Source organism: Apodemus sylvaticus, chromosome 5 (assembly GCF_947179515.1).
Source record: "Apodemus sylvaticus chromosome 5, mApoSyl1.1, whole genome shotgun sequence".
NCBI classification, from domain to species: Eukaryota; Metazoa; Chordata; class Mammalia; order Rodentia; family Muridae; genus Apodemus; species Apodemus sylvaticus.
The window spans coordinates 154,037,945-154,063,310 of record NC_067476.1 but is presented as its reverse complement, the minus strand read 5'-3'; the positions used below and the strand labels follow the sequence as shown (position 1 = coordinate 154,063,310).

General features: G+C 51.6%; 1 protein-coding gene across 3 annotated transcripts in view; it reads left to right on the top strand.

Annotated features, from left to right (window-relative positions):
* Nfatc2 (nuclear factor of activated T cells 2) overlaps nt 1–24,815 on the top strand; it is a 117,009-nt gene extending 92,194 nt beyond the window's left edge. For 2 of the 3 annotated variants that reach the window (XM_052184388.1, XM_052184390.1), the window contains exon 10: nt 20,814–24,815. In XM_052184388.1, coding sequence (XP_052040348.1) covers nt 20,814–20,869 — 56 coding nt within the window. In that variant the 3' untranslated portion in view covers nt 20,870–24,815. Of the gene's footprint in view, nt 1–14,274; nt 14,361–20,813 lie in introns of all 3 variants that reach the window. The other variant, XM_052184389.1, reaches the window with a different exon arrangement.
* Nucleotides 24,816–25,366: the final 551 nt, after the last annotated feature.

Here is a 25,366-nt window from a genome sequence, read left to right as displayed (position 1 = left end):
CTCCTGGTGTGGGAAACGCCCGTTTGAAAGCCGCGTCAGCTCTTGTTCTTCATAGGAAATGCATGGACATAGACATCAGCTGGATAAAAACTGGGTATTTTCCACTCCATTTAAATATTGGACTGTATTATCACCAACCCCAAAATCAAGTGTGCAAGTGGGTCACCCCGAAATCACAGCCTGAATCTTTGCAGAATGCTTTGTGTACAGGACTGGGTGCTGGTTTTGAACGCAGAGCCTTGTGCGTGCCAGGCAAGCAGGCGGTCTTCCACTGAGCTATGGTCCTTTCTACTTTTTACATTGTTTTCTTAGTCACTGAACCATGGGATTCAGGCATCGTAAACAGACTGTGTTTATGTTCCACAGCCCTCTGCTGGCTATGGGGACCTGCAATATGTAAAGGTTTTTTTTTTTTTTTCTCCAATTCTTTTCTTGTAAAGAATTAATCCCAGTGACTCAGGGACGGTATCATTCACCCTGGGAACTTCTGTCCTGGGGACTCTGTTTGTTGCAAACAGATGCTGACCTGTTCCTTACCTTCCGCAGAAGGAGCAGCATACATCCCTGCGTGCAGGCACTGGAGGGTCACTCTCTGTCATGAGCATGGGTGTCTTATACACTTATCCCATGGCGAGCAGGGCCAGTTCTGGCTTCTGAGTCTGAGCTCAGTTGGGGCCCTGTTGGGTCTAGAGGCTCTTTTCTGGTTGGAAGCTGGTTGAGCTTCCTTCCTGGGTGTCTGGCCTCAGTATTCCCACTGTGGCGAAAATGGCTTCCAAGTCTCAAGGTGATTGGAAAAAGAAAAATGGGAGCTTCCCAGAAAGGTGTGTGTGTGTGTGTTTGTGTGTCCATCTGTCCATCCGTCCATCCGTCTGTCTGTCTGTGTGTTTGCGTGTGTACTGTGTGTGTGGAGGTCCGAGGTCATCCTTGGGCACCCATCCTCACCTTCTACCTTACCAGAGACAGGGTCTGTTGTTCTCAGCTGTGTATCTGGGCTACCAGCCTGCAAGCTCCCGGGGAGTTCTTCTGTCTCCGCCTTCCATCTTGCTGCTGGGATGACAGGCATGCAATATTGTCTCCAGTTTACATGGGGCCTGGGGATCTGAACTCAGGCCTTTGTGCTTGTACTGAATGTGTATTCATTACCCACTGAGCCATCCCCTCCTCCCCCACCCCCGGTCCCTATAAGGTCTCTGACGGGGATCCACAAGCACAGTAAGCAGTCAGTCACATCGGTCGGATCCTTCCACCCCACTCCCACCCCAACAGCAGCGGCAGCAGCATTGGTCTTTATCTCAGTATCCTCTGGGCCATGCCGATATCATCAAGAGAAGCTGGGCTTTGAAAAAAAGACCCTTGAGGTTGACTCAGCCTGAATCCCCCTCATCCCGCCAGGCTTCCTCTTGTCAATTCAGAAAAGGCTCCTTAGAAAGTTCCCAGGTTCAGAAAAGCCCCCACCTGTGCATAGACAAACCCACCGAGCTGGCAAGGGCTACTGTTTGCAGGTCACTTACCTGAGCTCCAAGTGGGCCCGAATGTCCCCTATCCCTGCAGTGGCTCAGCTCTGTCCCTCAGCACACCTCCGCCCTACCCCTCCTGACTATTGGGTCACTTAGACCTTCCAGTCTGTTCTCTGCGTGCTCCTGCTGCTGTGCTCCTGCTGCTGTGCTCCTGCTGCCGTGCTCCTGTGATAAAGCTGCCTTCCCACCGCTGCTGCCAGCCTCAGGCAAGCACTGCCTGCCTCTGGGATTCTGCAGGGCAGGTATTTTCAGAGGATGGGCCCTTGGCTTTGGAGGTCAAGAGACACCAAGGCACAGAAAGTCTGTCCCAGAGTGGCTGTCCCCTCAGCCTTTATGCCAGAGTAACAGATCTTCCATGAGCACCCAGCATGGAAAACCAAAATGGCCCTTGCCCCTGAGCACACCAGAGTCTTTCATTACAAGTCACGTGTCTCTGCTGAACAGCTGCCCCCCTCCCGGCTGCTTTCTCAAGGGCAACCACAGTGGGCAAAACGGGTCAGTTTAGCAAGAGGACTGGATAGCTCAGCATTTGGCAAATGTCACAGAGGCCTCCCTGGATACTTCAGTTCCCACTAGGGCAGAGGCAGACGGCCCCCGACGCCCCTCTGACTTGGTGAGCACCCACATGCACTTGGCATCTCACTCCGGTCAGGACAGATGAGACCGCAGCTCCAGGAGAAACTTGGGTACCGCCTCACCTGGTGCTGCAGACCGTAATGGGCCCACATCACCCAGGGCACCCCTAAAGTAATCTTGTGCGTGTATGTAATATATAAATAAGTATTTATTCCCCTCAAATACCTGCTCTAGCTCTAGCATACTGCTCTATGGCAAAGCAAACCACCCAAAAGAAAGTTAGTGGCTGAAGGCTAGGAACTGACTGGCCAGCAGTTAGCTGAATCGTCCTTCTATGCTGTCTCTGTTCTTTTTCCCCCATTAGTAAATAAATCGTGGACATCTAGCCCACGGGGTTCTGCTGTCCCAGGGTGCTAACTCCCACCCCATGCCTCTTTTGTGAAGGGATTGTAGCCTTTTCCCCCTCTGTCGCACAGAGCTGCTGTTTGGGTTTGGCCTTTGGGTTTTATGCTCCTCCATCCTGCTGGACTTGTTTCTTACCCTGGATGCGTTTGACTTGGTTTTAGCACCTGGAGAAGGGCCTGGGTCTTGGGGAATGACTAAACCATCAACTTGGCTCCTTCCCATGGTGTTTTTGACACCTCTTTAATTTTTTATTGATCTGGGGATCCAGTCACCTCGAGACCATTTATAAAGGACTAACTGGGCCTGCTTTGCCCATCCGTCTGTCTGTTCTGTCTGTGGGTGGAGGGGAAGACACTCGGGGTTGGGTGAGAGGGGTGTCTGTTCTGGTCCTTAGCCACAGAGCTTGCCCTCTTGGGCCGATGTCTGTTTTGTCCTCTACACTGCTCTGAAACTAGATCTCTGGGCAGGAAGCAGAGCAGAGAGCCCCGGGTCACGGTGCAGCCAGCGTGGGCATCCAGCGCCTGTCTACAGCAAGACCGCTGCTTGCAGGCACTTTGCACTAAATTGCCTGCTGTGAACTAACAAATAGGTTTCATCTGTGGCCCTGGGATTCTGCTGTCCCAGAAAAGCTGGAAGGACACTCCCTGCCTGATGTTTTTCCAAAGCTCTGCACAAATGGGCATTTTGTTGTATCAACTAATGGTGGTGGGTGCCTGTGAAATGTCCTGCAGCTGGTGCTCACTGCAGAGGCTGGTGCTCACTGCAGAGGCTGGTGCTCACTGCAGAGGCTGGTGCTCACTGCGGAGGCTGGGGCTCACTGCGGAGGCTGGTGCTCACTGCGGAGACTGGTGCTCACTGCAGAGGCTGGTGCTCACTGCAGAGGCTGGTGCTCACTGTGGAGGCTGGGGCTCACTGCGGAGGCTGGTGCTCACTGCGGAGGCTGGTGCTCACTGCAGAGGCTGGTGCTCACTGCAGAGGCTGGTGCTCACTGCGGAGGCTGGTGCTCACTGCAGAGGCTGGTGCTCACAGACTTCTAGGAGTTGATGGGGTCTTTTGAATTCTCAGCTTTATTGGGCACCTAAAAATGAATTAATCCCAAACTGACTAAATAGCTCCCTTCATGTCTTCCCAGCATGTGGATTGGGTTGGAGTCAGTTCTTGCAGTGGAAAGGAATAGCCTGCTGCCATTCCCTGGGCGCAGTTAGCTTGGAGATTTTGCTTGGCCTACCCACAGAGTGTTTTTTTTTTTTTTAATATTTAGATTAGATGCCAGCGCTAAAGAAGCAGGGAATTGTACAGAAAAATGAATTTCCAGGGTCCCTTAGAAAGCAAGGGATCTGGCTACTTAGGCCTGCATTCCAACCCAGCAGCCATCAGGAGTCAGAGTTGAGGCAGGCAGGTCCCAGGCACAGTGGACATGGCCTCTCCTGCATTCACACCCCTGCCCCCGGCAGCACCACCGGCAGCACGGTGGCAGACTGGGGTGTGGGCCACTCAGCAGCAGACCATCTATTGGCCTTCCTGTGCTTGGCTAGCCTTGGTCCCGTTCCCATGGAGACTCACAGGCATTTAATATGAGGTTCCCTTCAGAAACACAATTGATCTTTGTGGTTGCTAAGGCATGACCTGCACAGGTGGGGACCTGGGACAGCTCTCTCAGCCTCGGCCAGCCTGTCTTCTTCTCCCTCGTGCCTGGGGGACCTTTAAGTGGGTAAGACTTTTAAAAGTCTATGTCTGTCTGTCTGTCTGTCTGTCTGTGTCTCTCTCTGTCTCTCTCTCTGTGTATGTGTGTATGCATGTGTATGTGTGTGCACATGTCTATATGTGTACCTCTATGTATATGTGCATGTGTGTATGTTTGTATTTGTGTATGTGCATGTATGTGTGTGCATGTGTGTGCACGTGTGTGCATGTGTATGTGTGTGCATGTCTGTGTACATGTGCATTTGTATCTGTGGAGGTCAGAGGGTCAACACGGAGTCTTCTTGTCACTTGTCACCTTATTGTTTTGAGGCAGTGTCTCTCACTGAGCCTGGAGCCCACTGACCTGGCTGGCCAGTGAACTCCAGGGAATCCACCTATCTTCTCAGGACTGGGATTCCCCGGCAGGTCCCGCAGGTCCTGCAGGTCCCAACTTTTTGCCTGAGTTCTGTCTTGTCACACTTTAGCAGCAGGCCCTTACTGCTGAGCCAGCTCCCAGCCCGTCTTGTTTACTTCTATGATTTCATCCCGGGTTTGCACTGGAATCAGCCTGAGAGTGGCTGCCTGGTTCTAGGTTTGCCTTGCCCCACACTGCCCTGTTGCTTCTCTATCCTAATCAGTCCCCAATGCCTCACAAGCATGAGCTTATCACAGCAGCTATTTAACCATTTTTCTGTGAGAAACAGAAACTTGATGGTCTGTCCTGAGGAATTTCTCCTGGCCTGGTTTCTTTCAGCCTTTTTGGCCTGGTCCTCTGCCTCTGACACCCTGTATGGTAGCGGCCATTTGAGAGGTGTGACAGTCAGACTTCCAAGTATTTGAAAGACTAGTTCACAGGAGGTGGTGCATCCTCACTGGGGGGGGGGGGGTGGTAGGGGGGTGGCTTCACACAGCCTCTGTCCTTGGAGGTTAGGAGCACTTGCTAGGGAATGCCTCTGTCCTTGGAGGTTAGGAGCACTTGCTAGGGAATGCCTCCCCCAACAAACTCCCTGAGTAACTGTGCTGAGTGACCTCTCTGCCCATCTAGCCATTCTTCCTCTCCTGTGAGCTGGAAAACATCTATAAAGGGAAACTTCCCTGGGCCCACAATGGGAGAATTCAGATAGATGGGGACGCTGGATGAATGCCCCAATTCTTCCCCATTATTTACCATTTAAAAAAATCCTGGGTCAGTTTGTTAACATGCTTCCTTGGTGACCAGTTAGGGCTGCTTGTGCGTGACTGATTTGGAGCTATTCTGAACTCACGGCCTTACCATAACTGATGTTTTAAGGTTTGAATGGCTGGTTTGAGCAGGTCTTTTTGTCCCTGTCATCAGTTGGGTCTAAATAAGGACTTCCTACCCTCTCTTCCTGTGTGAAGCAATGTGCCAGAGGCTTCAGGCAGAAAAGAGTTCTATGTGCAGGCTGAGCCTTGCACATTTTACCAGCTATATCAACAATACAAATATTATAAGAACCAAAATTACATAATTACATATGACCTATTGATACAAATTTAAACCAGAGTCATTCTGACCTCTGAGCCCCTCTAATGGTTTAAAGAAGGCTGGCTGTAACCGGCTCAGTCATGTCTCTAAACGAGCCTGGGGTTATGGCTCAGTCAACAGTGTTGGAGACCCTGGGTTTCTGCAATCCCAGCCCTGGTGAGGTGGAGGCAGGAGGATTGTGAGTTCAGCATCATTACTGACTTACATAGGGAGCCCAAGGCTAACCTGAGCTACCTGACCCAGTCTCCAAAAAATGAGAACTTTTTAAAACAAACTTCCTTTTACCATTTACCATTGTCATCCTCAAGCACGGGCAATGTCTAATGATGCAAACTGCAGTGCTCACAGTTTCATGGCTCAGTAAATGCTCGACAGAGATAAAACATTGATAATATAGAGATACTCAAGGATATATACTTTATAGATTACGTGTTAGCTACAGTGTGTATGTGATGTATGTGTCATCCTGGGTCCAAGCGGAGAACCGAGTCTGGCCAGCCTGGTGTCTGGTCACTTTCTATGTCGTCCTGCCCTGCCCTCTCCCTGTGACGTCTCACGCTCCCTAAGAGGTCCTTGTGCTGTATATGATGTTCCGTGGTTTGGGCTTTGCCCCTCACAGGGGGTTCTGCGTGTGGTATTGTCAGTGAGCGGCTGGCTCCGAGTCAGCCATGATGGGACTGAGGCTGCTCATCCGAGTGGCAGCCTACCAGGCCTCTAGAAAGTGTGGTGCCCGAACTCAGCATGTTCTCCTAAGCACGCCCTCACTCCAGGCACGTAGGTAGCACCCTGAATTCCATGCTGGTGGTTTCCTTTTGTTTCTTAACAGTCATCTGAACAGTCTGCTTGGTTTTGGGGCCTGAGAACCCTCCCGGAAAGCAGCCTCTCGATGCAGTTTCCTGGAATTCGTTTTTGCTTTCTGCCTTAGGTGGCTGTGGCGTACCTGTTGCTGCAATTTCCCTCCCCTTTGTCAGCTGTGTAGTATTCTGCTTACTCATCTTGCTGCTGTTTCCAGATGCTTCTCCTTGCTGTCAGAGACAGCACTGTCTGGAATTGCCTTTGCCTCCTGGTATATGTACCCAGAATTCTTTCTCAGGTGAGACCTGCCTATGGAGTTATTTAGGTTGTGGGGTGTGCACGCTGATGTGGTTACCTCACTGACCCAAGTAACTGGCACCTCTCTCCCCTGTCACAGCGGCCCCCGATTCCCCTTTCCGTTTCTTACCACTGGACTTGTATATGTTGGGTTGATGCACATGAGTGCAGGTGCCCACAGGAGCCAGAAGAGGGTGTCAGATTCTCTGGAGATGGAGTTACAGGAGATTATGAGCTGCCCAAAGTGGGTACCAGGAACCAAACTCTGGTCTTCCAGAAGAGCAGTGTATACTCTTAAGCGCGAAGCCATCCCTTCAGCCTAACACCTTTCCATGGTGTGTGGTAAATGATGTCTTTTGATGAACAGTTTTGAGTTCTGTTTAGCTGAATTCTTTTCTGAAAAGTGTGCACTTAATGCGACTCTGGTTAATCTCCTCTACGCTGTCACCCAAAGGCTGAGAGACATGTAGGGCCCCACCGTGTCCTGAAGGGTTAACACTGTTGGGTCTCAGGCTGAGCTTGTGCAGCGCACCAATGGTCCTGAGGTAAAGTTTAAGGGCCATTGAGGGGGTTGGTCTCTCTCCTCTCATATCACGGAGAGACTCCGCCGTGTCACCTTCCAGGCACAGGAACCCGCACACCATCTTGTACAGTTCTACTTGGGCTTGGCATCCAGGGCCATGGTTTTCTGAATTCACTGCTCACAGTCCCATCTGCTGACATATGCAATCTTCCCCATGGGCCTGTGGCCCACGGGGGCTATCAGTGGCGTCCTTACCCCCAAGGCAGGGCTCTCCCTGGGCCTTGGAAGGTTTCCATCTAGCCATTCTACGCTTGTGTCAGCTGACAGGAACTGTTTATGGGCCTTGAGACATGGAGCATTGTGGGAGCTGTGGTGACTTGTTAGACCATTTGTGCGTTTGGGAACCAGCTGGCTGTCTTGTGTCTCCAGGAAGGCAGCTCTTGGGGCCCCAGAACTACACTGAGTGTTAGGGTAACCTTAGAGCATGAACTCCTTAGGAAGGCCGTGTTACTAGCTGTGTGCCTAGGGTCTTGCTCTGAGGTACCAAAAGCCAGGTGTCTGTGCATGCTGGTTTCTGCTGGTATGCCTCAGATGGGACAAATGGGATGACAAATGTCCAAAGATGAGGCCTGCCCAAGACCATGGTTCTCTAGATACTCCAAAGGTGTCTAGACTGGCCAGCCACTCATCTCCAGGGTGACATCTCATCTGCATTCCTGACACACAGTCCTACCTTCTCCTCAGGCCCCTTGATAGAGTTCTAGCTAATTGAAAACATCGCCCATTGGAGGTGCCAGGTTGGCATGGGTCAGAGAGGAGGATGCTGGGATTATGCTCCACAACACTGCCCTGTGTTGGTTAGATCTTACAGACTGGGCATCTCTCTCTGGGGTGCCGCTGAAGGTAGGTGGTTCCTTCACCACCTTGGGGCTTGGTGCAAGCTGCTCTGCCCGCCCCTACCCGGCAGCCCTGGCCTGGTTAGCACCTCTGCCTCTCAGTTGAAATCAGAGGCTCAGAGCTGTTATGTTTACTCATCCTGAGAGCTGGGGACAGTTTGGGACAGGCATTTTTCTCAGAAGCCCCGAGGCCTTGCAAGTAAGTTGTCTGGGTGCTGGCTGCTGCTGGGGCTGGCTTCCCGAGGCCTGTGTTTTGCAGTACTGGGTGATTCAGAATTCTAGTCCACACATGGTCGGCCTGAGGCAGCTGGCGCTCCCTGGGGGCAGGGAAGGCCTGTGGGGACAGGATGTGATCTGTACTTTGGACCCTCCCACTCTGAAGATACAGGTCCTCCCAAGAGGAAGGGCCTTAGAAGCAGAAAGAGGGCCATGTGGATGCAGGATGGATGTAGACCGAGAGTCGGCCATTTTCTGTAGTAGTAGTTTCCATATTACAGATAAGGAAACTGAGGCTTGAGGCTGCGAAAATAGGCTTTTTTTGCCTCAAAGCCTATGACATCATATTGGCTGGGTCTTAGCCACCACCAGTGCCCTCCAAAGCTGGAAGTTGGGAATGCCTGTTGTCACCTTTACAGAGGTGGCCCAGAACAGGGGCCCAGCACACTGGCTATGATCAGGGTCTCCCTGTGATGTTTGTCCTGAGTCCCTTCCCTCTGCACGTGGCCCCGTACTGAGCAGTTGACATCCGCCCTCCTTGAGTCTGATGGACAGCTGCTGAGTAAGGCCCCTAGCTGGAGAGAGCCGGGGGGGGGGGGCGAGGATGCCAGGGGCTGAGAAAGATGGGCAAGGGTGCCCACAAGTAAGGCAGAGCCGATGACACAGCATCTGTGGTCCTGGGCAGACTGGGTAAAGCCTGCCACAGGCTAGCCCTGTGGTCCTGGGTAGAGTGGATAAAGCCTGCCACAGGCTAGCCCTATGGTCCGGGATAGATTGGATAAAGCCTGCCACAGGCTAGCCCTATGGTCCGGGATAGATTGGATAAAGCCTGCCACAGGCTAGCCCTATGGTCCAGGATAGATCGGATAAAGCCTGTCACAGGCTAGCCCTGTGGACTTGAGCAGGCAGTCCCTTAACTTCGAAGCCTGCCAATGAGCGTGGCTCGGGACATCATGGAGGAATTACTTTGGTAAAGCAGGCCTCTTGAGACAGCTGCAGTCACTCAGGTTGTGTAACAAGATCTCACAGCCATCTCTCCCCTCATAGTTCTGGGGCTGAATGCCCAAGATCAGGGCAGCATGGACAGGCACTGCCCTGGGGCTCTGTTTGGCTTACAGCTAAGCCTTCCTGCTTCACTGTGACACAGACATACAGACTGCCCCTGGGGTCTCAGCATGGGACCTAGGGTTCCATGTGCATGCTAGGGAGGGTCTCAGTCCCTCAACTTCATCCCCAGGCTGCAGGGCCCCATCTTCAAATGCCACCACACAAGGGTTAACAGCTCACCATACAAAACAGGGGACCTGAGAGAGTTTGTAGCAAGCTCTCAGGGGGACCTGAGACCCAGCCAACCTGATGTCATAGGCATTGAGGCAAAAAAGTCTGTTTTTGCAGCCACAAGCCTCAGTCTCCTTATCTGTAATATGGAAACCACCGAGTGGACGCACCGTGTGAGGCCATGTCTGAATCAAAGGCAGACGAAGCCTCTGAGGTGTAAGTACCAGGACTGGGCCAATGGCTGTCACTAGAGGAGACTTAGGACACTGTCTAGGCCTTGTGTGACTCCTGTGGGGCTTCTTTCTCGGCAGGTAATGGATCCGGAATGTAGGAGGGAGGCACCTGTGCCTGCAGTAGCCTGTGGTAAAGGGGAGACTTTAAATGCCCAGAACACAGAGCCGATGTGGTAGTGGGAAGCATAGCATAGCCCAGGGGTCTGTGCAGAGGAAGTGGGCTTACCCTGGCATTGGAGGTAGTAACTAAGACTATCGTGTGTGTGTGTGTGTGTGTGTGTGTGTGTGTGTGTGTGTAGGGGACTCAGCTATGAGCAAGTGATGGCACCTGTGGCAGGACATAGATGTATCTAGAAGGTGAATTTATGGGAGGGTCAGAAACTACTCAGTCACTTGGCATATGATATTAAGTCTAGAGGCTGAGTCAGGAGTTGAGGATCCTTATCCACAGACGGGGGACCCTGTGTGATCTGTGATGTGAGGTCAGGGACTTAGGGAGCAGGAGGGGTTTTCTCACTGCCTGTGATCCCACCTGCTACCCCGGAGGGAGGCCTGAGATGCCCTCCTCCAGCCCCAATCCCACCCCGTGCACATGTGCAATCTCAGAAGTCGAGACCTTGACTAAGAATCATGGCTTCCCAGTTAGCTATGTCTTCATCTCATTTGTGGTCACAGCGGCTCTGTGGGTTTGGATGGCTGTTTCCTGAACTCGGGCTCACAGCACCCAGCATCTTGCATCAGCCCCGATGTCAAAGCAGTGAAGACATGGCAGTCCTTGCTTCATAGTCCGTCATCTTGAAGAGCGGGGTGGGCCACGGCGAGCCGGCAGCAGGAGGGAGGAGCTGGCACACTGCTCTGTTCAGCAGCCTTATGCTCTGACTGCTGCAGAAGCCCCTGCGTGGTCACTTGATTGACAGGAGACATTCTGCTGAGCTGGGGGTTAGCGCCCAGCTGAGGGGCGAACTCAGCCTGAGTCTTGACTTGACAGAGAGGCTGCACTTCCTTGTGTTTCTCCCAGGCTCTAAGTTGATGTGTGGTCATCTGCACGTCCTGAGAGCAGGCTCTCTACCTGGCCCCCGGGGTGTGAGCCGTCATTCTGAGCATGCTCTCTCACCCTGCTTCTGTTGCCCTCGGCTCCACCACTCACACACACCCAGCACCTTCCCGCCCATGCTGGGACTTCTACACTGGTGTATCTGTGGCCCGAGGAGTCAGGAGACTCCTCCAAATGATGGATCCTTGACTCTGTGCGTTTCCATGGGAACCACTGTAGCCTAAGTAAATCAGTTCCCCACTGTCTGCTCACAGCGCTCGCTCATGGGTAGGTGTGGAGTGTCCTGTTAGGCTTCTGGCTGCAGTCTTATAGGAGGCCCCTGAATTCTAAGACCCATGGTTTTGGGGAAATAGCCTGAGTAGAATGGAACTCTTTCACGATGCTCTTGATGTCCGTCTCCATATTCCAGGAACTAGCCAGAGCCCTCGCAGGGGTCTGCGGAGCCTACTTCTTCTTGGGACGGGCAGGGAGACAGAATGGTAGTCTTAGTTTGGGGGGGGGTGTTGGTTTTTTTTGGTTTGTTTTTGTTTTTTGTTTTTTTGGGGGATTTTGGATTTTTTTTTTTGTTGTTGTTGTTGTTGTTTTTTTTTTTTTTTTTTTTTTTTTTTTTTTTTTTTTTTTTGAGACAGGGTTTCTCTGTGTAGCCCTGGCTGTCCTGGAACTCACTCTGTAGACCAGGCTGGCCTCGAACTCAGAAATCTGCCTGCCTCTGCCTCCCAGAGTGCTGGGATTACAGGCGTGTGCCACCACCGCCCTGCTAGTCTTAGTTTTCAGAGGATCCCAGACCCCCTTTTCCCCTTCATGAGGAGACTGTAGGTGGCATTGCTAAGCACAGCTCATGCGACAGAGCTGTCCATATTGCTGTTGCACAATTGGGGAAACGGAGGCTCCATGAGAGACCCCATGAGAAGCCACGGTGTTCTCATTCCAGAAGCTTCCAAAAGGTAGTCAGCATCCTTACTCGGGGTAGCCTGAAGGTCTTTCACATTTGGGGAGTCCTAAATGGGAGTCCCTGGGGCTGGCCCCTGGCTGTCAGGCTCTCCAGTTCAGGAGTACAGGGTGAAGGGGTTTTCAGCCTCTGGATCAAACCCCGAAGGGGCTCCTTGGAGCAAGAGCTGGTGTGTAGATACCAGAGAAAGGTTGGTGGGATCTGTAAGGGTGGGGCCATGCCGTGGTTTTGCTGGGGCAAGCCTTCCTTTCTCGGCCTCAACAACTTGGCCTGAGAACAGGGGTTCCAGCAGGTGAGAGGCTGCACTGGGGCTGCCCGCACTTCACCAGCATGGAGGGGTGGGTGGGTGGAGTCAAAGACCAGTCTTGAGTTGTAGGTATCAGACAGAGCGAGGCCCTGCCTCTGGCTTCACGCCTCTGGCTTTCACCAAGAGCAGCTGAGAAATCTTATCACTAACAGGAAGCCCCACCTCAGCTCACACAAACCTCCGCAAGGGGCACTGCCTTTTTTGAGGTACAGGCTCTCCTTCTTTGGGACCAGCTTTTGAGTCCTTAGAGGCAGGGCAGGCAAGTGGGACCTCCGGACTTCAGCACTAAGTGCTTCAGTCTTGAATCCACGTGTGTAATAGCACTTTCCCCTCAGGGCTGCTGAGCTCGGTGTTATGGGGACACACTGAAACCCTTAGTGCGGCATTTCTGACCTGTTTTTCAAGGGAACAGCAAGTGGCGCGGGGGAGATGGGGGTGGCAGGTGGGGACCTACTCTGGAAGCCTAGTTCAGGTAATGACAGTTAGTCTGTCCCAAGGCAGACCTAGGGACATTTGTGGCGAGTGGTAGAAAGGGGACGGCAAGGCCAAGGGTGCCCATCTGCACTTCACACAGAGAGAACAAGGTTGGTGACATGTTGATAATGTGCCGGCCTCACAAACCCTGGGTTTGGCACTACATATAACCAGATACGCTGGTGCAAGCCTGTAATCTAACTGTAGGCAGATCAGAAGTTTGAGGTCATTCTTAGCTACGGATTAGAGGCCAGACTAGGAGACATATGGCCTAGTCTCAAAAGAAAAAAAAAGTAACTTTAAACAGAGACAGAGTATGCTGGGAACGTGGGGAGTCGGGATGGGAGAGGTACCAGTTCTTGAGCCCATGGAGGCAGTTAGAAGGTCCAGACACCGCTTTGAAGCCATGTAAAGTTTGAGCTATACAGAAGACATCCTAAGTGTTGCGTTCAGGGGTGCTGGCCTGGGCTTAAAACTGCTAATGTGGCCACTGGTGGGAGGATTATGTTTTATTACCAAAAGGAATGGCCTGATCATACCTGCTCTGGATGCTGGGAGAGCTATCGTAGAGCAGACAGAGAAAGCCAGCCCCAGGTGCCTCAGGGACTCAGGCACCTCAAACACTGGATAGCAGCCGTCTGTGTCTCAAGAGAGACGGGGAGAGGCAGAGTCCCCACTGCACCCATTCGAGCAAATGGACATAAGCCCTCAGGTCCCAGGGCTGCTGGGAACCAATCTCACCCCATCGGAAGTTCAGGCCTGGCTTATAAATGCTAAAACGAACCTCCCTCCCCTAGGATGAGGCTCCCAGGGAGTCCCAGTTCTCCTTGAGAGTGGATTCCAGTTCAGTAGGGGAAGGGGATCCCCCACTACCTCCTGGAAACAAAAGACCTCAGAGAACCCACAGTTCTTTGCCTCAGAGGGGCCTCACTCAGATCTATATGAACCCTCCAGAGGGGACAGGGAAGGTGGGGACCCTGAATGCATGAGCAGGAGAGAGACCACAACAGCTGGATTTAAAAAAACAAAAACAAAAACAAAGACCCCTGAACAAAGGTTCTGTCCTCTTCAGGGGTCTTCATTGCTCTGGGAGGCAAACGGCTGTGGAGAGAGCAACTTTGGGGAACTTTTTAGGAATGGATGTTTGAACTCTGAGGTGCTATCTCTGGAAGGATGTCACAGTAGATGGGTCCCTCCTGGGATTCTTTTTCTCTAGGCCCTAGAGGAAGCCAGTTTTATTTCTTCTCTGTGACAGGCCCTAGGGACTGGCGGGAAGCCTTCAGTTTTGCTTAGAGGCATGCCCGACCCCTCATCTTGCTGAAGTATTTTGCCTCAGAGACTGCCACCCCCTCTTTTTATAAAATCCCGGTCTCGGTGCTACTGAGCTCAGCGGCTGGGTTCATCCAGGCCTGGCAGTTAAGATAAATCAGAGCCGGCCTGAAACTCTAGCCCAGGGTGAGGTTCTGCCTCGGGTTGTGTCGCTAGAAATAAACAGGAAGCTTGATAGAGTTCAAAGGTAACTTTTCCTTTTCTTCTCAAAAACGGTTTTGCACGTCTCTTTCAGAGTTGCTAGACACACACCTTAGCTGGATACAAAACATATTATGAGACCCAGTGACTGGTCTTTGATCCGAGAAATCAAAGTGAAAGGTAATGATTCTTCTACTTCTCCCTGGGGTCTCGAGCTGTTCAGTCAGGAGTATGTGCCAACCCCAAGGCCCTCTTTGTTTATTGGCCAACAGTCCTTGACACTTCTAGTCCTACTCTCTCGAGGGTGGGACAGCTCCAAGATTCTCAGTCTGTGAGGTGGGGGCGGGGTGGGGTGGACACAGGGGTTTGCATGCTGTCCTGGGGGACCCCTGTACCTGACAGGAGTGGCCTTTAGGGCCAGCCGTTCTAAGACAATGCTATGCAGAGTCAACTTTCTTTCAGGAATGTGGGCTCTGAATTAAGAAGAAGCCCTAGGAAGTTGGCCAGGAAATGTCTCATGGTAGCCATGGCTTAAGGGTTTGGCACTTTAAGTTATTGCTAATGTGCACTGACCTGACCCGTGACCAGGAGCGAGAGTGTGGCTTTCCCAGAGTACACAATGCCCTTGCTTTGCTGTCCCCTCTCTCCACCCAACTTCACAGGCACTGGCCTGTGGGGCTGCATAGAAGGGTCAGGTGGCCGAACAGACTGGCTGGGGCAAGCTTGGTAGGCTTTCTGACAATATAGTCCCCATGGGTTAAGGTGAAAGCTGACTTTCCTGTGCCCTCACTATGTGGTCAGCCAGACTCCACAGCTGGCACTGCTGGGCTTTCTGGGCTGGTGGTTAAGTTGGCACTATTGAGGTGCTGGGCCATGGCCGGCTTCCATTTCTTTTTGTCAGTGAGGGCAACCCCCTTACCTCTCAGGCAAGGTCCGGATGACCTGGAGGAGTCACACTGAAATCCCAGTCAGAGAAGGAGCTGGGTGGTGGTGGGGCACGCCTCTAATCCCAGCAGTGGGGACACAGGGGCCAGCCTGGTCTACAGAATGGGTTTCAGGACAGCCAGGGTTACACAGAGAAACTGTCTTGGAAAACCTAAACAACAAAACCAAAATAGTGAGTAAGAGCCCACAGAGGGGCTGGCAGCTCAGACGCCCACGTCCCCGACGGTGAGGGTTAAAGGTGTCCCAATGCTACAGTGACCCCTTTATGGGAAGACAGGGTATTGTTTATGGGAACAACAGAGATTCAAACTGTTGTGGCTAACAGCATTCACCCTACCAGACAACCCCAGACAAGCATCTGCCATGGCCCAGGAATCAGACTGATAAAAACTGGAGCTACGTTACACTGAGAGCGTCAAGGCCCTCGGGTGCATGGTGCTCCTTGAGCCTGGGAACTTGGTAGACAATCTAACCGCCAGCCTCCCTCTGACCCCTCTGACCCCAGCACTCAGTCTGGCCCTTGACCTATCACGGACACTGTCCTTCCCACTGAGCCTGTATGGATGGTTCTAGAAAGTTATCTAGGGGTCTTAGGCATCCAGAGCCCAAGAAGGGGCGCTAAAAAAAGGTACAAGGACATTTCTGCAGAAAGTCAGTCCTATAACTATGTCCCCAGACCACAGCTCTGGGTTGTGAGTGACAGGAATGCTCAGTCCAGGGCAAGAGCTCTGCCTTGGCACTAGAGAAGACTTCCTCAGGAGCTCCCCCTTCCTGACCTGGGCACAGCTGAGGAGACACTTGCGGGCAGGGGCATTCCAGACCCAGAACACAGCCTCAGGCTTTCTGCCCTGGCTACAGGAGGAGCTCTCTGGCTACCATTTGGCCTGATGGTAGAAAACAGAGATCTGGGATGGAAGCAGTGGAGTCTCCCTGTTCCTTCCCGTAGGTGCCACTCCAGAGTCAGCAGCTAAGGGGGTGAGCTGTAATCAGAACCCCTGAGAGTCCCTTGCCTTGCCTCTCTACATGGGGGTGGCCTTCCGTCTGCAGGCTGAAGTTTTAAGAGCCTGGAGCTCTGTTAAAGACAGGAGGCCAGAGAGAAGATGTTCTGATGAATCTCTCAAACACCTCCATTCTAGCACCTAGAATAACAGCTCTCAGTCTGTGGGTCACGACCCCCACAGGGGTCACAGGTCAGATATCTGCATGTCATTCATAGCAGCATACGATTCATAACAGTAGCAAAATTACAGTTATAAAATAGTGACAGGATAATTTTATGGTTGGGGGTCACCATAACAGGAGGGACTGTATTAAAGGGTCTCGGGATTAGGAAAGTTGAGAGCCACTGTTCTAGAACTTTACCTCTAAACTAACCCAGGCTAATCCCTAAGTAATACTAGTTGAGGTTCTGGCTTCCCCAGACTGATGAACCCCAAAGTAGGCAAAGAAAATTCTTTTACCTCTATGCCATTGGCAAACGATGGTGGCGAGGTTTGATCTAGCCCCAATCCTGTTTTGTCAATAAAGTTTTATTGAGACACATTGATGTTGATTTGCCTATAGCTGTCTCAATAGTTGAGAGAGGGCCCAGCACCCACAAATCTGAAAACAGTACCTAGTCCTTTACCAAATGTATCTGTGGGGCCCTGGCATGGGCCTTTTAATGTCTGTAGCCATTTTTATGGATTCTTGTTCTTAGAGTTTGTAGTGTCTCTTTATATATGAATGGCTGTCAATAATACTGAGAAAATGCAATGATTTTGATGCACTTAAAAATCTGTCCTTCTTTCCTGGTGGCAGTCTCAGGGGTCAGGCTTAAAGTCACACTGAAGTTAGAGACCTGGTCCTCCTCAGTCCTGTCCCTAATTGGGGCTAGCAGCACAATGGTGAGCTGTCCCTCACTGTCCTGTTCTTAGAATTCAGTGCTTTCCAGCAGACCACCTGCTTCAGAAGTGACCCTGACCACTCTAACTTAGAAGATGCTGGGCCTTTTCCTGCACAGAATACAGCAAGGATTCTGAAGCTCCGGACACAAAAAGGGGTGAATACTGAACCTCACAGAGCAATTTATTTGTGGCCAGCCATGAGGGCTTCAGACTGAATGAGTTAACACAGCGGGCTCTGGATTCAAATCTTTGCCAGCCTGCCCAGCATCTGTCCACAGAGTGATTATGTTAATAAGGGCTGAGATGAGAGTTAAAATAGTACCCCCCCCATCCTCAGAAAATCTTAACAATCATTCTTTTGTAGATAAAATTTCTAGGCTAGCAATACCCACCCCGCCAACACAGTTCTACACACCGCACAGTTTGTGAGACATGGATTCCATGCTGGCTTCTGGTGAGGGCAGGAACAGGAAGTGCTGGAACCAGAAGAGATGGGAAGTCAGATACAGACAGTGGGTGGGGCCATGTGGGGACTCACGTCCCAAGGTGGGAAGAGAAAAGCTAGCAGAGGGGAGACATTTGGAGGATTTATGGGATAAGTAACGGGGATCAGACTTCAGAGTCATCCTTAGGGGCCATACTCTGGCGTGGGACCTGAAGTGTCTATCCCCTTTAAAGATTTGTGTCCCCATGCCCTGACTGGGAACTTCCTATGTGCCAGGGACAGGATCCAGCCAGGCACACACAGCAATGGCGAGTTGCCAGGAAGGGAAGGTACAGGAGAGAGAAAAATCACATCCAGCCGGGAGGAGGAGCCTTATGTCTGGGCTGTAGATGGCATGGGCAGAAGACATAAACCTTAGAAGAGGCAGGGATGGCATCAGCCTGGTGGGGGACCAGAGGCTTCTGGTGGCGTGAACCGGAAAGATGGAAGCTGGGGCCATGCTTAGACAGTGGCAGAAAGTGACACCATAAAGGGACAGACCCCAGGGTCCTAAGAGGGACTCTGGAAAGAGGGTAGAGGATTGGCCCAGAGCAGGAGTTTTAGAAATAGGAGACTTCAATCATGAAGGAGAGGGTGAGGAAGGTGGACAGAAGACAGAGGAAGGTGTTGGTGGCAAAGCCAAGTTGAGGACTCTCCTTCCCAACGGGAAGATGAAGGGCAGAAAGTCAGTTGTAGTAGGCATCATGGACTCCATTCAAAGGGCTGTCCCTTGCCCTAGTGGACCACAAGGGGACACCTGGATGGAGAGATTGAGCTGAGCCCCTCAGAACTCGGAGCCCAGGTTTTTAGCCTGACGTAGAACAACCAGATGTAACTGCCATCATCTGGTTGGTATGTGTTCTAGAATGTTCTTGCCTGCAGCCAGGGGGACAAGTAGGATTTTAGAAAGGTTAGCACCAGAGAGGTTGCAGGAAGTACTTCAATTTGATAGCAACCTCACTCACCTGCCCTCAATGTTAAAGGCCTGAAATGGGAATCACTTCAGATATTCTAGATGGTCGTTGGCAGGTAGCTTCCTGCTGGTAGGAAACACATCACCTCAAGGGAAGGCAACACCACCTCTCTCTGGCTGACAGAGGTTATCCAGCCTTCTCCTGGAGGTCCCTGCTCCTCTGAGGGAGCAGACCTTCGGTGAGGACCCGTGGTTCCCAAAGTGATGCCTATCAGCTATTTTTAGCAAACCTGGGCTGTGGGGCCACCAATTCACTGGGCCCTGGCAGTCATGCAAGGGGCAGAACTGGGGTTGGCATCCTGCATTTCGATTCCCATTTGGGGCCCCCAAGGAGTGAGCTGGTACCTGGAACGCAGCACTATAGTACCCACCCACCCACATGGTCTAGTCAGCTAACCATGAGTCCAGCCCCCGAGTCCTGTTAACAGAGCTATTTAATATCTTGGAAACGTTTGTCACACTAAGGTTTCAGAGTTCATTCTTGAACATACCCGACACACCTGGCGACCTGTTCTGCAAGCCCCCACCTGTTCTATCCTGGGCACTGCAGCCATTGATTGATGATATCTTCCCTCTCACAGCATGAGGAAATAGTAATATTTATGGATCCAGTTTATAGGTTGTGAAACTGAGGCATGTAATGGGTTATATCAGTAAAGCCAGGCTTGCAATCGAGTTATATCAGAAGTGGTATTGTGACCCCTGTGGACTCTGACTCCAGCAGGTACTTAAGGAACATTGAGCTCAGCCCCGCCTTCCCAAGCAAAGCGTGGAGGGTCCAGGGTGCTCCTGACTATAACTGCTCACAGCTGTCCAGTGCCGTGCACCAGGCTCAGTGCTGTTATCTACCTCATAGCTAACATCCTCACAGCAACTCCTATAAATCCACAGTGGTGCATGCCTACAATCCCAGCATGTGCTAGACAGAGGCAGGAGGATTGCCCATCAGTTCAGGGCCGGCATCATGAGTGCTTAGAATACGTGTCAAGGACCTATCTCGCCCCCCCCCCCCGCAAAGAAAATTAAAAACAAAAGCAGCCATGAGATGGCTCAGTGGATGCAGCCAGGCTGGGTGGCCCACGTCTTGGGAGGAGTGGACAGCCATCCGAGGGTTGTCCTCTGGGCTCTACTCACAGGCCATGACACGTCCTTTACCTCACCCCGGCGCACAAGATAAATGTCAGAGAGAAAACAGAACGATGGTAAAGGACCGTGCTGTTGTGAGTCTCACTGTAGAGACAGGGAGCCTGGGTCACAGACCAGCGGAGGCACAGGGCCAGTTCTGCTCAGAGACAAACCTGGATTAGCCTGCCCTTTAAAACCGTACCTATCCGCATCCCTGTTGGCTTGGTGTCACAGACGCACTGAGGCAAGAGCCTCCCAGAAGAGAGCACCTCAGACCTCATAGGGCCCGGAATGAGGAACGTCTCTGGCAGCTTCTCTGCCTTCGATGCCGTTTCAATCTCAAACACTCAGAAAACAGCTCAGATGAGAAACTGAGGCAGTTGTGGGGAAGGAATCTCCTTCCCATCCTTGCTTGGCTCAGTTGACAAAATGGCCTCAAAGATGTACATTTGCTCTGGGGACTGGCTGTGCAGCCTCCTGTATGTGCTGGGGATGCCAGTGACTCATCTCGGGGATGCTAGGGGAAGTCTTTGGCCAGACCCTCTGCGCTAGGATCTCCACACCCCAGTTCCGTAACTCACACCACAGAGGAGCTGCCCAGTTGGCACAGGCTAGATCCGTGCCAGGGGTTGGCACCATGCCTGCAATTCCTGTTAGAACCACGTATTGTCAAGGAAAGGAGATTGGTTCCCAATCCCCTCTGAGGACCCCTCTACTCCAGGAGACTTGAAGCATAATCTTTGAGCAGCGGAGGACCCCTGGTTGTGCTGATAAAAAAAATAAATAAAAATTTTACTTAAGTGGTCAGCCAGTTAGCTATGACTATTGAACCCCCACCCCTCACCCCCTCTGATTTTTTTAATGGCCCTGAATTTTGGGATGTAAGGGGTTTTGTTTTCTCATCAGATGTAATAGGATCACATGCTAGGTGCCTTGAGAACACAGTAATCACAGAAGCAGTTTGGTAGACCCACAGTGGCTTAAGCATGTTAACTAAAGGACAGAAAGAGAGAGAGCTGAATACATCACCACATGAACCAGCAGCTGGGGGACTTGGGTGGGGCAGTGGTACGTCATTGCGTCATTGTGTAGGTAGACATTTGTATTAAAATGGCTAAACGAGCGTCACAAGGAAAGACGCACAAAGTAGTATCTAATTGGACGCCTGGTTTGGGTGTCATCTCATGTCTTTTTTAAAATTCTCTCCCTGCCTCTTCTAGTTAATGAAATCATCAGGAAGGAGTTTTCAGGACCTCCCTCCCGAAATCAGACCTAGAAACCAACCTGATCACGCGACGCCTTCTACTTTGGACCGCTTCTGTCTCCTCCTGCCGCCTCTGACTGGAACACTGCGTATGCGCACAGTGCAGGCAGTTGGTGTCGGAGCCTGGGAGCCTGCTGCTGCCTCGCATAGAGCATCTTCGCCGATGTCCACGGTGACTGGACTGGACGCAAAAAAAGCAACTGCCTGCTGATCAAAGCCTCCTTCTCAACTCACCAGGATGCTGAGCCTGAGACGCCCTGCTGGGGCTGCGCTGGCGGAGAGCTGGAGGAACTGAGATAGCCCACAGACATGGGTCTACAGACAGTGTAACCAAAAGAGCAAGACCCCAGAGTCCAGCTTCTGGGCTCCAGAATCCCAGATCTCTGTGGGAGCTGAAACCGGACGCTCACCTACGCACCAGCTGGGCCCTAGCAAAGCTCATTTTGAATTTTCTCTTTCCAAAGCCAAACTGCCTTGCCCTTGACGGAACCACCTATCCCAACTTCTCAGCCTTAAGTTATAACACATGTCCGTGTTTGCTAGCTTCTGGGCCCTTGTGTTTTCCTCTGCTTCAAAGAGCCAACCCAAGGAGGCTGCGGGCTGAGAGCTCTCCCTGCCAGCCACTCCCTAACCCTGCTGCCTGCACCAGACCTCTGGTGGGATCCCACCCAGGCTGCCTGTAAGTTCTCCTCCCCACTTCCTCCACCCAGAAGTCGGGAGAACCTTCTGGGTCCTTGCATTGACTGTTAAGGAGCTAAAACCACCAAACCCAGTCAAAATCTACAGGTGTCTGTCAGGACTGCCACCAAACAGAACAAAGGGGCTGAAATCGCCCTCTGCCCTAAACTCAAAGCAGGAAAGTGCTGGCTTCGCCCCAGTTTATTAATTTTTTTTAACCCGAATTCATTTAAAGCCTCCATAGACTCCAAAACGCTGTTGCATGAGCTGTTACTCGGGCGGATCCACCTCAGCGTATGCCTTAGTGTGATCATCATTAGTGAGGCCAGGTTGTGTGTCCTGTGGGATTCTCCACACACCCTGCCTGCTTCAGGCGGTCCTCCACGGTCTTCCTCCCCGGGTGCAGTTTTCTTCTTCCAACCGATTTCTCCCGAGCATGTGAGCAAGACCGCCTTCTCCCTTCGCCTTCATCCCAGATGTCCCGGTTGGGCATCTTTTTAAAGCGATTTTCTCAGCTTTGTCTGCTAGGCAGAGGACCCAAGAAGCAAGCCACAGTGGCTAAACACCCACGGTTGGTTTCTTACATCCTGGCCTTCCTGTCAAGGCCATCTGAAAGTAAGCCTCGGGAGCTGGGCCAGCTGTGGCCGGTTCTCCAGACGAGAGACCCCGTGCCCAGGGTTCGTCTTGGGCGTGAGAAGTGTGGCTTTGTGAAGTGTGACTTTGTGGTCACTACCTAGTGTGTCTCTCCCCTAGCAACAGGGCTGGGCTTTCCCTTCACCGACCCCATGCGTAGATCTGAGCAGAATTCTCTCTTGAACCCAGAATGTCCGCAAGAAGACAAGCACTAAGCCTCTGTGATTCTAAGTACTTCCTGCTAAACAAGGAACTTTCTGCCGGCCCTTTCGGGACAGGAGCTTCTGACTGTAGCGATGCCGGCTTCTCTGGGGAAGGGTGATGAGGGTTCAGTGAGTGATTAGTTCGCACTTGCCCTGGCTGAGAGCCACGTTTTGCACATGAGGGAATCGGGCCCTTCCTCAGATATCTCCAAGTTTTACCCAAGTGCCTTCCTGTAATTGTAGTCAGTGGCTCAGTTACACTGTCCACAGGGTGACAAAGGGCTAACTCATTTCCCATTGGTCTTCGTGTCAGCAAAGGGGTTCCTGGTAGCTCAGAATCCTACACCTTCGTGTGTGTGTGTGTGTGTGTGTGTGTGTGTGTGTGTACATGTGTACAATGCTCTTCCCTTTAAACTATCTTAGCGGGATAGTCTCAAAAACGTGCTGATAAACAAATATTCTAAATAGCCAAGGAGAGAAAGCAGTATCTGTTACCAGACAATAGGCCGGAGAAGGTGTATGAGCGGCAGATAGTGATTGGGAAGGTTTGGTCAGTGCCAGACTCCAGGGGGAGACTTCGTTGGGAGTGACTGCTTCTTAGCCATTTCCAGGATAGGTAGACGCAGTCTGATCTTAGCGAATGAGAAAAGATGTCCGAGCAGTGAAGATGAGTGTACCGCACGTGGGTCAGATGGGTGGAAGCGGAAGTGTGTTCCTTGCTAAATCACCATGGTGACATTAGGGTAGCACGCCGACAGTTCCGTGTTGCTAATCGTGGCACTTTCTCTTGAAAGTCCACAGATCTTCCTGATTGTACAAAGATGCCACTACTGGGGACTATATCTATCTGCCCAGATTAGTGTGGTATTAAATTTTATTTTCTTATTTGTATTTTAATGCTTTTTATCTGCCCTTAAAATATCTCACCTTTGTTGGAGTTAGAACATATTTATAAATGGTCAGATGTCTTTTTAAGGGTCTTTTTAAAAAAAAATCTATATCTTCATTTTCTGTAAGAGAAATGGTATATTCCTGAGTGTTTTTTTTTTCCATTCCGGAAAACAAATCCAAAGACTCACCTTGGGTCCTATCAGGACCTTGGGATGGGAGGGGACGGGACTTTGTAGGAGAGAACATCTTTTTCTAACTTGAGAAAGAGGCCTACTCCTTCAGCCTCAAGCCAGGGCTGTCCCTGAGAATTGTACAGGAAAGGTTTAGTTGGTGGTTGTTTTAAAGCCACAGAACTCTTGTCTTTCCACGGACAAGACCCTACAGGTAGGCCGATGTTGGCAGAACCAACCATGTGGAGTCCTCACAGATAACAGATGTGGGGCACCCCAGGAACGGCCAGCCAACTTTTCTCCAGCACATGGCAGCCACGGACGAAGGGAGCGGTCGCCTCCCAAGACCTGGGATAGCTTGTTCACGCAAAGTAGCCTGCTCATCCGTCATCCATCACCACTAGCCGTGGCCAGCCGCCAGTGGCACTGTCACCCAGGGAGGCCGGCAGCCAATGTGTTTTAATTATCACTTGGAACCTATGGGAGGCTGAGTTGGTTTATCTTTGCACCCCAGGGCTCAGCGTTGACAGACCATGGGGGGCGGGGCTACTTGACAACTGTGTTCATTTGGGGCTTCAGAAAAGACACAGAGGTGGCCAGGCCGGGGGCGAGTATTCCTGAACTCTTTGCTGTCAGGGAAGCCTAGAGGAACTTGACACAGCCTCACCACTGGTGTCTCCCAAGCTTGGCTATCAACCTTCACGGATCCAAACCAGCCAGCTGCAGAGCGAGAGACTTCCCTGCTGTCCACCCAGATGCTTACACAAGACACCATCACCTTCAGCATCACCTTCAGCATCACCTTCACCTAGGATCATCTCACCTGTGCCTTAACATCCGGCCTTCATCCTTGTCTTAGTCCAGTTTGTTTACAGCTAACTCTGATGACGGGCCAGGAGTGGTGCTTCCCTGAGCAGGCCCCTCTGAGATCACAGTGAAGTCTTGGGAACTGGAGTCAAAAGTGTTAATGTTAACACAGCCCCGGGGGCAAATGAGAATGAATGTCCCTGCCCTGGCCTCTCAGGCTTTAGATGGACTGGGTGTGGGCAGTGCTGTGCTATGTGAGTAGGAGCCCCAGTATTCTGGTTGTCCAGAGCATTGTGTGGGAGCATCCTAGACATCAGGGAACCCCTGTCCCCCTGTCATTTCTCAGCCCTCACAGGAGCCTCACAATCTCCTGGTTCTGGGAGCTCGCTCCAGCGGGGCCTGAAGACTGGGGTTTGGGAAAATCTCCACGGTCTGAGGAGCCGGAATATTATCACATTCCTATGCAAAACAATTTTAATCTCCAGTTTCATGCGGTTTATTTTTGCTATATGTAAAGTATTTTTATACGGCTTATATGATGACAGCTTAGCAATAAACAGTTGAGAGCAACTTTAACTTGGGTGTGGCTGCTTCTCTGGGAGAAGGGGTAGAGTGGCCTTAGATGTGGGTTGGGACAGCAAGGGAGGTTTTTGTTTGTGTGTATAGGGTATAAGCTCAGGAGGAGTCTGCTGGCCCTGTGTGGTAGGAACGCTGGCTCCCAAGGCTTGCCCAAGTGACAGTCACAAGGTCAACTCGGATCTGCCCCATCCTCCCCATCCTCCCCATCCTCCCCATGCTCCCCATCCTCCCCATCCAGGCTCTGCTCTGCTCCGCCCCAGTCCTCTTTTTAGGGTCACAGGCACAGATTTATGAGTCAGCCTTGGGCCAACTTCCGGGAAGTCTCTCAGTACCTGAAGTCATTTGGAAACAGTCAGATGAGGGATGAGGGCTTTCTGTTTGATCATCTAACAAAAATTACTGCAGGGTATCATCGTCAAAGCTAAAACATATTCCAGAAAGTTCCAGGACTTGCTAGCTGCCTTCCTCCTCAGAATGGCTTTTCTCCTTTCAGAGTTAAAGTGCCCAAGAAAGGTGGAAGGAATCTTAGTATTACTCAAACGTCATCC